The sequence below is a fragment of the Cetorhinus maximus genome, chromosome 4, assembly GCF_964194155.1.
Source record: "Cetorhinus maximus chromosome 4, sCetMax3.hap1.1, whole genome shotgun sequence".
Lineage (NCBI taxonomy): Eukaryota > Metazoa > Chordata > Chondrichthyes > Lamniformes > Cetorhinidae > Cetorhinus > Cetorhinus maximus.
The window spans coordinates 134,389,149-134,405,969 of NC_135882.1; the positions used below are offsets into that span (position 1 = coordinate 134,389,149).

Sequence of the window (16,821 nt, forward strand, 5' to 3'; positions counted from 1 at the left end):
GGATAAGATCCAAGGGAGAGGAGCAATAGAGAGTTGAGGGAAGGGGGGTTAATAAGCAACTAAGTTCCGTCATATGGATGTGATTTTTTTTTTGATTGCTCTGTAACCATTATGCACAGAAACTCAAGCATTAGTAGTGACTGCCCCACAATCTGCTCCCTCCACAACTGAAGGAAAAAAAAGTTAGCGAGAGTTTCAATTAGATTTTTTTTTGGTGGGGGGTGGGGCGAGTTGGAATGGACTCGTGGATTCGATGCAATTGAGAGTGAGGGAAGAGAGGAAAGAGTTTGAAATAACCAATTTGAAAAGTGGACGAAGAGGAAGGAGGTGGGTTGACATTGCCCGGTATCGGACATGGGAGCCGCCACCGTCTCCAGCAGCCTCGGAGTCCTGCTGTACTGCTCGGTGCTCAGCTGTGTCTATGCTCTGGTGAGTGTGTGTTCCTTTAGAGGAGAGCGTGTTTTAATGACATGTGTACAGATTAATTTACTTGGCTATTGAGGCTCGGAGATACCACACTTTTCTTACTTTAGCTTCTGGTATTATAGTTATGTCTGTGTGCATTATAGATGATTTATATACCATAGGATCAATTTTATGAATGTGTACCTGGAGCGAGGGACAACTTTAATCAAGTTGGTCGCTCTCATTTCCAAAATCAGCCGATCTCACTCTCTCTCTCGCTCACTCTATATAAATTATATATTTGAAGTCTATATGAGTGTGATCACATACTATATATTTATGTGCATGTACCATAGGCTTTGTTGCCAACAGAGTTTATACTTAAGATATGCATAGACTGTTTCTCGTCTTATATATATTGTGTGAACATATACTATGTACATTATTTATATAAGTATATATTGTAAGACAAACTTGCAAAGCGTTGGTGCACTCAGTATAACAGAGGCACAGACTCTCTTTCTCATATACTTTCCTTACACTGTATGTTTACAAACATACATATGTACTTGTGTGAATATTCACTATATACAATATTTACATGCGCATGTACTATAGCAAAATACTGTAGATGCTGGAAATCTTAAATAAAAATAGAAAATGCTGGAAAAACTCAGCAGATCTGGCAGCATTTGTGGGGAGAAAAGCAGTTAACGATTCGAGTCCAATATGACTCTTCCTTGGAACAAAAGAGAGACATTACACGGTTTCACTGGCATTCGTTTGCAGGACCTTAGTATGGATGGAATACCATGTCACAGATTATAAACCCAGTTCTGTAACCACAATTGCATCCACCGATACCTAGTGCTATTAGTTTTCATCATCTTTGCTCCGCATGTGTGTTTGTGTTTGTATGTATGGATATATGTGACCTCCTCAAGCCCCACAACCCTCCGAGATCCTCAAATTCTGGTCTCTTGCATATCCCCAATTTTAAACGCTCTACCATTGACAGTCATGCCTTCAGCTGCCTAAGCACTGGAATTCTTTCCTGAAACCTCTCTGGGCTCTCTACCTCTCTCTCCTCCTTTGCTCCTTAAAACCTATCCCTTTTGACCAATCATTTAGTCACCTGTCCTATTTCTTTATATGGTTTGGCATCAAATTTGATCGAATAACACTCAAGTTAAGTGCCTTGGGACATTTTTACTATGTTAAAAGAGCTATGTAAATGTTATATAAATGTTGTGTCTGTAAGCGAATGCATGTCTCTGTGCAATTGTGTGCATGTGTCACTTTGTGTGTGAGTTTTGTGTCTGTGTGTATGTGTGTCTGTGTGAGTGTGACTGTGTGGTTTTGTGAGCACACACATCTTGTTCTTTTGCCAATTATCTTTAATCTGTGTGCTCTGGTTACTGACCTCTTGCCAGTCAAAACAGTTTTTTTCCCAACTACTCAGTCAAACCCCATCTTTTTGAACACTCTACTAAACTTCCCTTATTTAACCTATCAACACTTTCATTTTGGTAATGATTAATATTTTAATAAATAATGGAAAACGCATTGCATTAGTGGTTTTACATTTAATCTTTTATGCCCTGCTGTAAGTGCCAACTGTGGGTTCCACAGGAGCCCCATCCCACCCATTACTTCACCTCCATGGCCATCCTTCATTTGAGAGTCTAGGCTGAGCCTGTTTGACTATGGGGGCTTCATGGTTGAGCTTAATTCTGTCCCTGCACACGGAAATGCACCCCTCTCCCAGCTGTGATCAAGGAAAGCAACCCTGACTGTTTTGTTTCCCTGTCCTCCCAAGTCTAGAGGCACTGCAAAGAGTCACACCTTAGATCAGCTGAAAGTGGGATCTTTCCATCTCTGTCCCTCAGTAAAGAGAAAATCAACAAACTCACATTATATACGCCTTTTATAACCTCAGGACACCCAAGATGCTTCACAGTCAATGGAGAACTTTTGAAGTGTAGTCACTCTCTGAATGTAGGAAACACAGCAACCAATTTGTGCACAGAGAGATCCCACAAACAGCAATGAGATTTTTAAAGAAAAACAAATAATCTGTTTTAGTGATGTTGGTTGTGGATTAACTATCAACCAGAACACGAAGGAGGACTCCCCTGTTTTTCTTTGAACAGTGCCATGGAATCTTTCACTGTCAAGAGGGCAAAAGGGACCTAGATTTAATATATCATCTGAAAAACAGCACCTCCAACAGTGTAGCACTCCCTCAGAGCAGTGCGATGTTTGAATCTGCTCCCTGTCAAATCAGAGGGGGGAGATTTACTGACTGAGCCATGGCTGATTCATAAAACATAGTCCTTGACCAGCCGCCTCAGGACAAGCAAACTATCACGATTATTGGTGTCCTAAGAAAGGATATAGAATGCTCCAAGTGACAACAAAATTAATATGAACAGCAAGGTGAGTGTTTAGAGTAAGGAGCATTGTTCAAAATCTGACTTTGTGCCTGGTTTAAAGAACAAAAAATTTCTAAAGAATCAATACTTCAAACCTGAAATAAAAGCAGAGGGCAGAATTTTATGGCCCCATTTCAGTGGGGACGGGGCCGTAAAATGCGGTGGGCCGTTATAAATCCCATTGATGACAGCGGGAATGTAAAATCCCGCTGTCCTAAAATTCTGCCCAGAAAGTTCCAGAAACATTCAGCAGGCACGTCAGAAACTGTAGAAAAAAAGATTAGTCATAGAGTCAGTTATGGCACAGAAGGGGGCCACTCAACTCGCTGTGGAGCAATCCAGTCAGCCCCACTCCCCTGCTCAATCCTGTAAGTAAAAAACCCCCATCCCTGGAATCATCCTGATAAATCTTCATTGCACCCTTTCAAGGACCTTCACATCTTTTCTAAATTGTGGTGACCAGAACTGGATTCAATCCTCTAGTTGGGGTCTAACCAGAGCTTTATATAGGTTCGGCATTACTTTCCTGTTTTTATACTCAGTGCCTTTATTTATAAAGCCCAAGATTTCATATGCTTCACTAACCGCCCCCTCTGCCACCATCAAAGATTGATACACATGAACACCCAGGTCCCTTTGTTGCTGTACACTCTTTAGAACTGTGCCATTAAGGTCTATATTGCCTCTTCCTATTCCTTCTGCCAAAATGCATCACCTCACACTTCTCTGTTAAATTCCATGTGCCACTCGTCTTCCCATTCTGCTAGCCTATTTATGTCCTGTTGCAGGCAATTTGTATCATCCCCATTGCTAGCCATTTCTTTAGGTTTGGTATCATTGGCAAGTTTTGAAATTTTACTCAGTATTCCAAAATCCAAGTCATTTATATACAGCTAAAAAAATCAGTGGTCCTACACTGACCCTTGGGGAACGCTTTTGTTTACCATCCTCCTGTCTGAAAAACAACCATTTATCATGACTCAAATAAGTGCTTGAAATAGGGACTCCTTCATCACCATTAACTAACAAAAGGAATCTGCCACGCTAAAATGAAATATTGGCTGACCTTCTGTCCAGCTCACAGTGGGATTTAGTTTCAGGGAGCCCCCAAAACCCTGTGATATATTTTTGACTTAAGCACATATTCCAAGCTGATACCCTGGTGCAATACTGAGAGAGTGCTGCATTGTTAATGATGCCATCTTTCCAATGAGGCATTAAATTGAGACGCTGGCTGACCCCTCAGATGAACGTAAGGCACTGTTGAAAGAAGAGCGGTGAGATAAAAGCAAAATAATATGAATGTTGGAAATCTGAATTAAAAACAGAAAATGCTGGAACTACTCAGCAGGTCTGGAAGCATCTGTGGAGAGAGAAACATAATTAATGTTTCAGGTTGATGACCTTTCTCTAGTTCTGACAAAAAGATCATCGACCTGAAATGTCAACCCCGTTTCTTTCTCCACGGATGGTGCCAAACCGGCTGAGTATTTCCAGCATTTTCTGTTTTTATTTTAAAGCTGTGAGGCCCTTGCCAAAATTCCTCAGACAACTCACACCACACACAAGCAGCAACACTCACACAGGAATTTATTTTCTGCTAGAATTCATTGACCTAGAGCCTTTCTGAAACTGTCTCATCCATATCTTCGTTACTTGACTATTCCAGCACATTCCTGGTTGGACTCTATCCTCTTTAAGCTTAAGCTCATCCAAAACTCTCTACCTGTATCCTAACTCACACCAACTCTCATTCATTGATCGCCCCTGTCCTCGCTGATCTACATTACCTCCCTCAATTTTAAAATTCTCATATTTGTTTTCAAATCCCTCCATGGCCTTGCCCCTCCCTATCTGTAATCTCCTCCACCCCTAAAAACCACTGAGAAATCTGCATTCCTCTAATCCTCAACACTTATGCATTCCTGATTTTAATCATTCTGACGCTGGTGAAAGTGCTATCAGCTGTCTGGACTCTGAGTTCTAGAATTGACTTCCTAAACTTCTCTGTGTCTCTACCTCTCCTTCCAAGATGCTCCTTAAAACTTACCTCTTTGGCCAAACATTTGGTCACCTGCTTTAGTTTCTCCATATGTGAGTTGGTGTCAATTTTTTTTCGATAAATTTCCTGTGAAGTGCCTTGGGACGTTTTACTATATAAATGCAATTTGTGTTGTTGTTGTTGACTCCATTGGCAGTTTCAGTGCCCACTGTGAAACTGAGCCACAAGGAGTGGGGTGTTTGCAGTTTACAACTCTTAGTTCATGCTGAGTGAGCCAATCTCACTTGGACCAACAATTGGCTTCAGCATGCTCTGGTGGAAAAAATAATTGGTCAGCACCTTCTACTTCTTACTGCTGACCAGTGGTGTCTGTGTGCATGCGTGTGTGTGCGCGCACTTGTGTGCGCGCGCATACATGGGCAAGCTCACCCCCGCTCTGTGGTTTGCCCCACAGGGATCTAATTATCAGTTTAAGGTTGGACTTCTGCCACTATCGGGGAAGGAAGTCCTGCTTCTGAGAGCTGCCAGATAATCTAATGGCCAACAGCAGCGCCACCAGGAATGGTGGCCACTGCCAGGGTTGCATCCATCTTCAACCGGGGAACCAGAACTGAAGTGAAAGAGGGGGATGGGGGTTTTGTCAGGGGCTGGCTAGAAGGCATTGGGGGCTGTGGTAGACAGGCTGGCGTGGGGGGTGTGTGGGTGGAGTTGGGGGAAGGGAACAAGAGTGGGAGAAGAATTATGGGGTGAGGTATCAGGTCCTCCAATGGGCCCATGGGGAGCGTTAGGGGGATACCCTACCCCACTTGTCCACCACCAGCCCAGGAAGTGAAAGATGCTGGGGGGTTGGATGCTGTGGGTCTCTCCAGCAGCTGGTTCAATCTCAGCAATGGTGGAATGAGCCCCTTATGTGGCCATTACTTGGTAAATTTGAGGCGGGGCAGGGTGAGCATGAGATGGACACAGTGTCCATGGCATTTTATGAGCTCCCCCCCGCCTGCAAACTCTTTGCTGGGCACCGTAAAATCTAGACGTGTGTGTGTGTGTGTGTGCGCGTGTGTGTTACATATCTGTTGAGAACAAGATTGGCTGTGATGCTCCTGTTGTTGAATAGGTTCACTCATTGTGTAGATGCAGAACTGAGGATGAGGTGCTGAAGGGCTGGTGGAACCCACAGAGGTAAACACCTGGCAAAGAAAGGAGGAGAGATAGCATGAAGAATGGTCTCATTGAGAATGGTGGGAGACTGCAAGGTGCTTGGGGGGGAGCTGTGGTTATGGGCCCCCAGTCCAAGACAGCACCTCCAGGAGAGGGGGAAACGAATTGCAACAAGGAAAATATGAAGCAATTCTTCAACGACTGACAGAGAAATTAAAAGAATTTACAAGACGTTTAAGCGCCATGATATTTGCCTGGCGATGACTGTGGTGTGTTGGCTGCTTTGGCCTCTGGTTCAGACTTCCCTTTGCTGCTTTAATTACTCAGAAAAACGGCCCATTGTAATTTCTTCTAGATTCAACCCTGTTATATTTTTAGAAACCAAAATTAGTCATCCTTTGAAGCCTTGTGCCGTGGGTTTTTAATTCTGTAACTCCAGATGTCCTGTGGAATTCACATGCCTTTTAACTCTCCACTGACAGTTCAAGTGGTTTGTCAGGAGCAGGGGGCTGTTTGATCCAATGGGATGTTCTTTCTGAAGTTCTCTCAGCTCTGTGCTTGTGAAAACTAGGACCCACACAACCACCCTGAACACACTGCTTTTTTTTACCAGCTTGGAGGTCTGATGGCGTTGCCGACTGCCAATGCATTAAGTACCTCCCCCGCCGCCCCCCTTCCCCTGCCATGGTGGGTGTGCCTTCAGCCTTCTCCATTCTAAGCTCTGGAATTCCCTCCCTAAACTTCTCCACCTCATTATCTTCCTTTGAGACCATCTTAAAGCCTACATCTTTGACTAAACTTTTAATTGCCTGTCCTAATATCTTTGTCAATTTTTGTCCGATTACCCTCCTGTGAAATGCTTTGGGATGTTTTGTTACAGTAAAGGTGCTATATAAATGCATGTTATTGTTACATGAACTCAGAGCAAACAAGTTCAATTCCTAATATGGATAGGATCCATGTGTATGGAAATATGAACCTGTAAGTGTCAGTATTCTTAGAAAATGAGTGCGAGAAATAAAATACACTCTCAACTCAAATGAATGAATTATCGAATGGTTTAACACATGGTTCATCAACACATTGGTTCTTGAATTAATTCTATAATGGGAACTCAATCAAACTGTCACACATCAATTCGATGGCAAACTTGTTATGAGGCACAAATGGAAATAATGCCATCAACTTGTTGATGCACAGTGAGCAGATTCTATACTGTGCATATTTGCACTTTGTTGGTGTGAATTATTGGACTAGGTTTTTGTAAATTGGTGCCTTCCAGTTTTAAATGGTTCAGAACTGGTGTTAATCCAGATGGCTCATGAATCGTAGCACTGAATAAGCTCATTTACACAAATTCTTCCCAAATCTGGGTTCAGATGTGAGTTGGGGGTAATATTGATGCATAAGCAATTTTCAGTTCCCAACCATGAATGAATCGGATAGAAAATTCCACATGAGTAAATGGGAACAATTCAAAGGGAAGTGTCGCAGAAGGACTGCAAAACTCTGAAAGCCCTGAGATAGCTTCAAAGGGAATCTCAAGCCGTTAACATCCATTTCTAGGGCTCAAGGGGCAAAAAGGGAAACTTTTCACTTGAACCATCTGCAGATCTGTGATGGGCTTGCACCCTATCACACCCAAAACCCACCCCCCAGCCCTGCACTTCATGGCAGCTGAAGCCAAAGGCACCAGGATTGCCAACTCTGGTGGGCATGTTCCTAGAGGATTGATCACATGGTATCTGATCGTGATGACAAATGTAATTTCATTTACAGAGTTAAGGCTGTGTTCTCTATAGTTGCACATCTTTGTTTGTGGATTTGTGCCAGCATCAGTTGTATGAGAAGTTTTAAGCAGCAGGAGTCCACCCCAAAGCAGGGGAAGAAGAGAAACTGAGAGTGGATGATAGTGGAAACCAAAGGTTCCAAAAGGAGAAGGGCAACTGTAAGTGGAGAAGTGATTTGCAAAGGGTGAGCTAGAGGTGGAAAGAAATTTTGATTCCACCGGTAACTCGCTGAAACTGTCTGATAACTAATAACAATACTTGCAACACTCAGATTCCCCTCATAACTAGCAGTAATACAATAACAAATGCAGTTATAGGTGCAACACTCCAATACGCTATCTGTAACTAGTAATAATCACATATATGGCCAGTTGATAGTCATTCTGAAATTGCAGTCAGAATCCTTAGGCCCCAATGCCTTTCTCCTTGGACTCTGGTTTAGGCACAGAGTGTGTGTGAAAGTGATAACCCTGAACAGGGAGCCTCAGTTTGAGCTGACCTGTACTTGGATTTCACACATCAAAACCAGTCGGTGTAGACCCACCTGACCAAACCAAGAGGTCGCACGTAGAACAGTGCTTGGGACACTTCTCACAGGGCACAGCATCCTAAATGTAGCTCAGTGCCAAAATTTCTAAACCACTCTCTGAGTTCAGACTCAATAAGGAGAGTTTTATTAAAAATTACAGCACAGGAGGAGACCTTTAACCCTTGGCACCCTCTCTTGTGATCCAATTCTTCCAGAACTATTGTTATCCCTTTTTTCAAATACATATCCCATTGCCTTTGAAATGATTTGCGAAATTGTGTTTATGCTTCAATAGCCACTTATGTTGAAGCATCCCATTGTCTAGAAGCCTTCAGTGCAAATACCCTCCATCTCCCTTCCCCTTAGACAGCTGAAAGTGCAACCACCAATGGTGGAGGAACACAGAACTCTTGGACGGTCTTAGGGGTGCAGGAGTTTGCAGAGACAGGGAAAGGTGTAGGTATAGATGGACTTGAACATGAAGATAAAAATGATCAAACTGTGACTTTTGGGCACTGGGAGCTAATGTAGGGCAGCGAGCACAAGGGTGATGAATTAACTTGGTGCAAGTTAGGATATGGGAAGCAGAGCTTTGATGAGCTCAAGTTTATGGAGGAGATGAGAGACCAATCAGAACAGCAATGGAATCATTGAGTCTTTAGGTAACAAAAGTAGTTCCTAAATTCTTTATCTTCCATTGACAAGCTACAATTCCTTGATGGCCAGTTCCCTGTCTCCCTCTCCATCCCCTTCTCCCCAATTCTTCCATCTGTGTCACTCCCCATCCCTCAACTCTCTACCCTTTCAACCCTCCCAATCTTGTCTCCCCCAATCCACAGTCTCAAACACTCTTTCCTACCTACCTAAGGCCCATGTGGTCACCCATTCATTCTATCCCCTTTGAGTTCCAGGCCCCTGCCCCATGTAGTCCCTGTTCACTCTCTTCCATGCAGTCCCACTCTTTTCCAACCTTTTCACCGTCTCTTTCTCTCTCTCCCTGTGCCCCAGACTCCCGGTTGTTTCTCCACCAGCTGGTCTAGTTTCTGGGTCACTCCTAATTGTGGACTGGCTCTCTATGGTGGCAGCATAATGAGGGTGATATCACACAGTTGCAGTTTTCTTTGTGGTGGCAGCTGGTGATGCCATGGAGCGTAGGGGTGGGGCCTCTGTTTAATATCTTGAAAAACAGATGTTTTCAAGAAGGTGATTCTGCAGAGGGGAAGGTAAGTAGCTGCCAATGGTCATGTATATAGGAAGGATGAGGGATGAGCATGGTAAAAGGCCTGTTTCAGTGAGGATAGGGTCGGGACTTTGCTCAGGTAGAGATTTTTTAAAAATTCATTCATGGGATGTGGGCATTGCTGGCTAGGCCAGCGTTTCATTGCCCATCCCTAATTGCCCTTGTACAGAGGGCATTAAGAGTCAACCACATTGCTGTAGATCTGGAGTCACATATAAGCCAGACCAGGTAAGGACAACAAATTTCCTTCCCTTAAGGACATTAGTGAACCAGATGGGTTTTTAACAACAATCAACAATGGTTTGATGGTCATCATTAGACTTTTAATTCCAGGTTTTAATTCAAATTACACCATCTGCCATGGCAGGATTCAAACCCCAGAGCATTACCCTGGGTCTCTGGAATACCAGTCCAGCAAAAATACCACTATGCCATCACCCCCCTGTTGCAGAGATTGGTTGGAATGAAGCTGGGGAAGATTTAAAAACAGAGCCTAACATTTGAAGTGTCAAGTGTTAAGGGCATGAGGAGCTGGTATAGGTCATGGGAGGGGGCTGATGGGCAATTCGGCCTTATTGGGCACAGTAGGTCTCTTGTGTGTATCTGCTACACTTGCTTCGCAGGCTCTGTTTACCAGCGGCTGCAATAGAAATATTTATAGAGACTAAGTTGTACTTCTTGGAAGGCTCCCAACAAGTATTTCTGTGCTGTGAAGAGCTGTGTGAAACTGTTGGGCCTCTACACACACAGCGGAGGATCTATTATTTTGGTCTGAATGCAAACCTCATTTTTTCATAGAGCGTTAATTAAATCCAAGGTGCTTTTAGCGCAACTTTACCTCCGGTGGGTGACTGATGGCATTGGATTGGACTCCGGTTTTACACCCCGCCTGATTTTATTTTTGGATGACTTTGGATGTCTTAGGTTGGAATTACCCCCACGTTGTATTGGAGAGGGGTTCATTGGCATTTAAAAGAAAGATTCTATATAGTAAGAACTTGTATTTAAAACTTTTCACAGTCTCAGGACATGCCCAAGTACTTTACAGCTAATGGAATACTTTTTGAATTATAGTCACTGTAGTATTGTAGGAATTGCAACAGTCAGTTTTTCACATAGCAGGCTCCCACAAACAACAATGAGATAAATGCACAAATAATGTGTTTTATCTGTGCTGTTTCTTGGATGAAACATCAAACAGAGCTCCCATTTTCCCTCTCAGGTTGATGTAAAAGATCCCATGACATTATACTGAAGAGAAGCAGGGAGTTCTCGCTGTTGTCCTGGCCAATATTTATCACTCAACCAAAATCAACAAAATAGATTACTTGCTCATTAATTACATTGTTGTGTGTGGGTGTGTGTGGTTTTGTTGGCGTGTTGAGAGTACGCATACGCGTGTATTCTATGTGTGTGAGTGTAATGTGTGTGAGTGTAATGTGTGTGTGTTTGGGAAGTGTGTGCACGTGTGTTGTGTGAAGTATGTGTGTGTGAAGTGTGTGTGCACGCGCAAGAATGTAGACATTAAGATTGGTTGTAATTTCTAAAGAGGGTGCAGGAGCTGAGGGACATGGGTGCATTTGTGCTTAAATCATTGAAGGTGGCAGGACAGGTTAAGAGAGTGGTTAATAAAGCATACAACATCCTGGGGTTATTAATAGTGGCATAGAGTACAAAAGCAAGGTATAAAGTGTTGGTTGACCCTCAACTGGAGTATTCACAGAATCACAGTGCAGAAGAGGCCCTTCGGCCCATCGAGTCTGCACCGACACGTGAGAAACACCTGACCTATCTTCCTAATCCCATTTACCAGCACTTGGCCCATAGCCTTGAATGTTATGACAAGTGCTCATCCAGGTACTTTTTAAAGGATGTGAGGCAACCCACCTCCACCACCCTCCCAGGCAGTGCATTCCAGACCGTCACCACCCTCTGGGTAAAAAAGTTTTTCCTCACATCCCCCCTAAACCTCCTGCCCCTCACCTTGAACTTATGCCCCCTTGTGACTGACCGTTCAACTAAGGGGAACAGCTGCTCCCTATCCAACCTGTCCATGCCCCTCATAATCTTGTACACCTCGATCAGGTCACCCCTCAGTCTTCTCTGCTCCAAAGAATACAACCCAAGTCTATCCAACCTCTCTTCATAACTTAAATGTTTCATCCCAGGCAACATCCTGGTGAATCTCCTTTGCACCCCGTCCAGTGCAATCACATCCTTCCTATAATGTGGCGACCAGAACTGCACACAGTACTCCAGCTGTGGCCTCACCAAGGTTCTATACAACTCCAACATGACCTCCCTACTTTTGTAATCTATGCCTCGATTGATAAAGGCAAGTGTCCCATATGCCTTTTTCACCACCCCACTAACATGTCTCTGTGCCTTCAGAGATCTATGGATACACATGCCAAGGTCCCTTTGTTCCTCAGAACTTCCTAGTGTCATGCCATATTGGGTTTGAAGACATGGGGGCTTGTAAAATCCAGCAGAGGGCCTTCCCATCGACCATCTACTTGCTGCCAACCTGTATGAAATTTTACGGGGGTGGTGGAGGCGTTGGGCAGCCAATCTGCTCTTGGGCCTATCAGTGGCCATTTGAGGGCCTCAATCCACCACCACCAGAATTTTGCCTGCAGCCGAGGGCAGGCCCATGCATTGCAGGTAGCCTGGCAGCTTTAGCTATATGAACTGGTAAGATGGTGTTCCCCCTTTGTCGGGCCCCTGTGCCCATCAGATGCATCCCACTGCCAAGATCACAGTTCCCTTTTTACCCTTGCCTCCGGCCTCTCAAACCCAGACACCCCATCACCCTTGCTGGGGCCTGCTCGCCTGACCCGGACAAAATCCCCACCACCTTACCTTGGTGCCTGGCTTCAGTGACAATCTCTGTTTGGGACTGCCTGTAGTTCCAGGCGTGGCCACAGCTCCTGTCTGGGGCTGCTGGGACAATCAGATGGCCGGCAGCTCTCTGAAGTGGGACTTCTTGTCCCTAATGGGTGCAAATCCAATCCCCACCTATTAAAGACCAATTGAATGTTAAATGACTGCAAAGCAGCTGTTCTTTCCATGGGGGGCTCCCCACTGACTTTTTAGTCAGAAAGGCAGGGACCTTGGCACCTTGTAAAATCCAGCCCACTGCTTGCAGTTCTGGGTACCACACTTTAGGAAGGATGCAAAAGCAATAGAGAGGTTCCAGAAAAGATTCACAAGAATGGTTTCAGTGGTGAGGAACTTCAATTATGTAAAAAGATTGGAGAAGTTGGGATTGTTCTCCTTGGCGAAGAGAAGCTTGAGAGGAGATTTGCTAGAGGTATTCAAAATCACGAGGGGTCTGGACAGACTAGATAGAGTGGAAGGATCAAGAACCAGAGGACACAGATCTAAGGTAATTGGCAAAAGGAGCAATGGTGACTTGAGGAAAGACATTTTCGTACAGCGAGTGGTTAGGATCTGGAACACACTGCCTGAGAGTGTGGTGGTGGCAGGTTCAATCAATGCATTCCAAAGGGAATTGGGTTATTCTCTTAAAAGGAAACATTTGCAGGGTTAGGGGAAAAAGGCAGGGGAATTGCTCTTTCAGAGAGCCAGTGCAGACGCAATGGGCTGAATGGCCTTCTGTACTGTAGCAATTTTATGATTCTATGATTTCCCCTGCAATTGAACACCTTCTTGACATTCACTGTCTAGAGGAATCATTGAATGGTTATTGCACAGAAGGCAGCCATTCACTCCATTATGCCTGTGCTGGCTCTCTGCAAGAGTAACTCCACTGGTCCTCCTCCCTTGCCCTTTCCCCATAGCCCTGCATTTTTTTCTCTTCAGGCGCTTGTCCAATTCCCTTTTTAAAGCCAAATTGAATCTGCCTCCACTACACACTCAGACAGTGCATTCCAAATTCTAACCAGTTGCTGCTTAAAAAGGTTTTTCCTTATGTCACTATGTTGCCCTTGTTGGGCAGGCTCAGCGGCAGTGGTCAGGAAGCTGACCGCCACCTGCGATCAAGGCCCACCCAGCATGAAACGTGAGCAGCAGCGCACAGCGCTACCTGTGTGGGGGTGGGGGAGAAGGGCAAGCGCGAACTTCCCGCATGCATGTGAGTGCACGCTTGAAAATTAGAAATAAAGATTTTAAAAATGTTATAAAACGTGTCCCCTCATGGCCTTTTCGCCTACCCGACAGCCGTAAGGTTGGATGGGCAGTGAAAAATTTGCTTCAATTACCTTGTTAATGGACTTAATAGGCCTTTTAATTGTTGGCGGGCACGCTGCCGACTCATGCACATTCCCCCTACCGAAATATCGCGCGACTACTCATTGACGTCGGGACACTCGCCCAACATCTAAGCACGTCATTTTACACTCGAGCGGGTTGGGCGCGTGCCCGCCTGCCAAGGTAAAAATTCGGCCTCAGGAGGTCAAGAAGGCAGCTCACCACCACCTTCTCAAGGGCAATCAGGGATAGGCAATAAATGCTGGCCCAGCCAACAATGCCTACATCCCATGAACGAATAAAATAAACTACTTCTAGTTTACTTCTTTTGTGAATCACCTTAAACTGGTGTCCTCTGGCTCTTGACCCATCCCCTACTGGGATCAATATCTCACTATCTACTCCATTTAGGCCTCTCATCTGTTCAGCCCCTTCTATCAAATATCCTCTCAACCTTTTGTAAGGACAGCGCCCCCCAGCTTTTCCATTCTATCTTCGTAATTGGAGTCTCTCATCCCTTTAACCATTCTCATAAACCTTTATTACACTTTTTCAAAAGCCTTCACATCCTTCCTAAAGTGCGGAGCTCAGAATAGGATACAATATTACATTTGAGACTGAAATAATATTTTATAAACTTCATAACTTCTTTGCTTTTGCATTCCTTGCCTCGATTTACAAAGTCCAGGATCCCGTATGCCTTTTCAACCACTTTCTTGACCTGCCCTGTCACTTCCAATAAATTCTGCACATTTATCCTTAGGTCTCCCTGTTCCTACATCCCCTTTAGGATTATACCCTTTATATTATATAAATGCCTGTCCCTTCTCATGCTCCCCCTTTGCCTCTCTAATTTTCTTTTTCACTTTCCTTCTGAGCTTTCTATATTCAGCTGGTTCGCATTTGTATTATCCACCTGGCATTTTTCGTATACCCTCTTTTTCTGCTTTGTTTTACTCTCTACTTCTTTCACCATCCAGGGAACTGTGACTTTGGTTGCCTACCTTTCCCACTTGTGTACCTTGACTGTACCTGAATCATCTCCTCTTTAAAGACAGCCCATTGTTCCTTTAGCATTTTGCCTGCCGATCTTTGATTCCAGTTTACACAGGACAGATCCATTCTCAACCCATTATAATTAGCCCTCCTCTAGTTAAGTATTTTTACTGTAGATTGCTCCTTGTCCTTTTTCATAAATAACTTAAACCCATGATTACCATCCCCTAAATATTCCTTTATTGACACTTGATCCACTTGACCCACCTCATTCCCCATAACTATATCTAGCAAAGCCTCCTTTCTATTTGAACTGGAAGATCAATAAAATTCTCCTGAGTGCACTTCAGAAACTCTACTCCCACTTTGTCCTGACACTATTACTATTCCAGACTAAATTATACTAATTAAAGTCTCCATTTCTTACTGTACTATAGTTTTATCCTCGCAAATTTGCTGTTCTACATCTTTCCCGCTATTTGGTGGCCTACAGAATACACACATTAGAGTAATGGAACTTAAAAACTCTCTCAACTCTAACCAAATAGATTTGATCTGTGACCCCACCAGAACATCCTTTCTCGTCAGCATTTGGGTGAGACACCAGTGGTGCTGCAAACCATAAGCAACGAACGTCAGGATAGGAGAGGAGAAAACGGAAGGAGTGGAAGACAGTAAACAGTCACAACCATAAGAACATAAGAAATAGGAGCAGGAGTAGGCCATTTAGCTCTTTGAGCATGCTCTGTCATTGAGTAAGATCATGGCTGATCTTCTACTTCAACTCCACCTTCCCTCCCAACCCCTATCCCTTAATTTGCTAAGTACCCAAAAATCATTTGAATGCATAGGATTACATAGGAAAGAAATGGGCCATTCGGTCAAACCAGTCCATGCCAGTTCTCATGCACCAGTCGAGCTTCCTCCCATCTTTTCTCATTTAAATCCACCATTGTAACCATCTTTTCCCTTCTCTCTCATACGTTTGTCTATGTTTACCCTAAATGCATCTATACTATTTCCTTCCTGTGGTAGCGAGTTCCACATTCTCACCACTCTTTAGCTAAAGAAGTTTCTTTTGAATTGGACTTATTGATAACTATTGTATACTGACTTCCTACATAAGATGAAACATTCTCACTGTATCCCCTCTATCAAAACCTTTCATACTTTTAAATACCTTTATTAGGTCACCCCCTACTGAGGACTGAGCAGGTCTCTGGGGTTGAGAATCCCAAAGATTCACAACCCTTTGAGTGAAGAAATTTTTCCTTATCTCAGTGCAAATAGCCGACCCCTTTTTCTGAGACTGCGACCCCATGTCCTAGATTCCCCAATGAGGAAATCTTTTTTTCAGCATCTACCCTGTCAAACCCTTAAGAATTTAAATGTTTCAATTAGATCAATCCTCATTCTTCGAAACTCCAGGGAATACAAACCTAGTATACTCAAGATCTCCTCATAGAACAATCACTTATCCCAGGAACCAATCGAGTGAACCTTCATTGCACTCGCTCTAGGGCGAGTATGTCCTTCCTTAGGTAAAAAGATGAAGCAGGAAATCATCCGCTCTAGTTGGTGGTGGGCGTCATGGTGGGCATGACTGGACAATGTGGCAAGACGGCCAAAAATTGGCTTCATGCCAGCGTGAAATCACAGCGGGGTCATCCAATGGTGTCTGCCATGGTGCCAATCCCACTGGAGGCCAACGTGAACCCAATTTGCATCACGCTAATGGAATGCAAAGTAAGGCCCGACCAGAATCACACCCCTCCCCCCAACCCCACCATGCCCAATTTACCATTACGCAGGTGGGAAAACACACTGGCCCAGAACACATCTGGACAAACATGATGCGCAGAAGTTGGGACTTATCGTTAGGGCTTTGCTCTGATCGCGGACATCTGAGGAGAAGAAGATGCTGGAGGCCTACAGCAACAGACCCTGGAGGAACATGCGCATCACATGCTAGGTCGATCCTCATGCACATGGTTCCGCCACAAAGCTGTTCTTTGAGGATGGGTGGTCTCCACTCAGCAGCTTCGACTTTGCTG

At 44.2% G+C, this 16,821-nt stretch overlaps 1 protein-coding gene across 1 annotated transcript in view; it reads left to right on the plus strand.

Moving 5' to 3' along the window:
* The first annotated feature begins 242 nt into the window (after window positions 1-242).
* Window positions 243-16,821, plus strand: part of LOC144679923 (parathyroid hormone/parathyroid hormone-related peptide receptor-like) — a 151,365-nt gene continuing 134,786 nt past the window's right edge. The window contains exon 1 of the mRNA XM_078540892.1: window positions 243-429. Coding sequence (XP_078397018.1) covers window positions 355-429 — 75 coding nt within the window. The 5' untranslated portion in view covers window positions 243-354. The remainder of the gene's footprint in view (window positions 430-16,821) is intronic.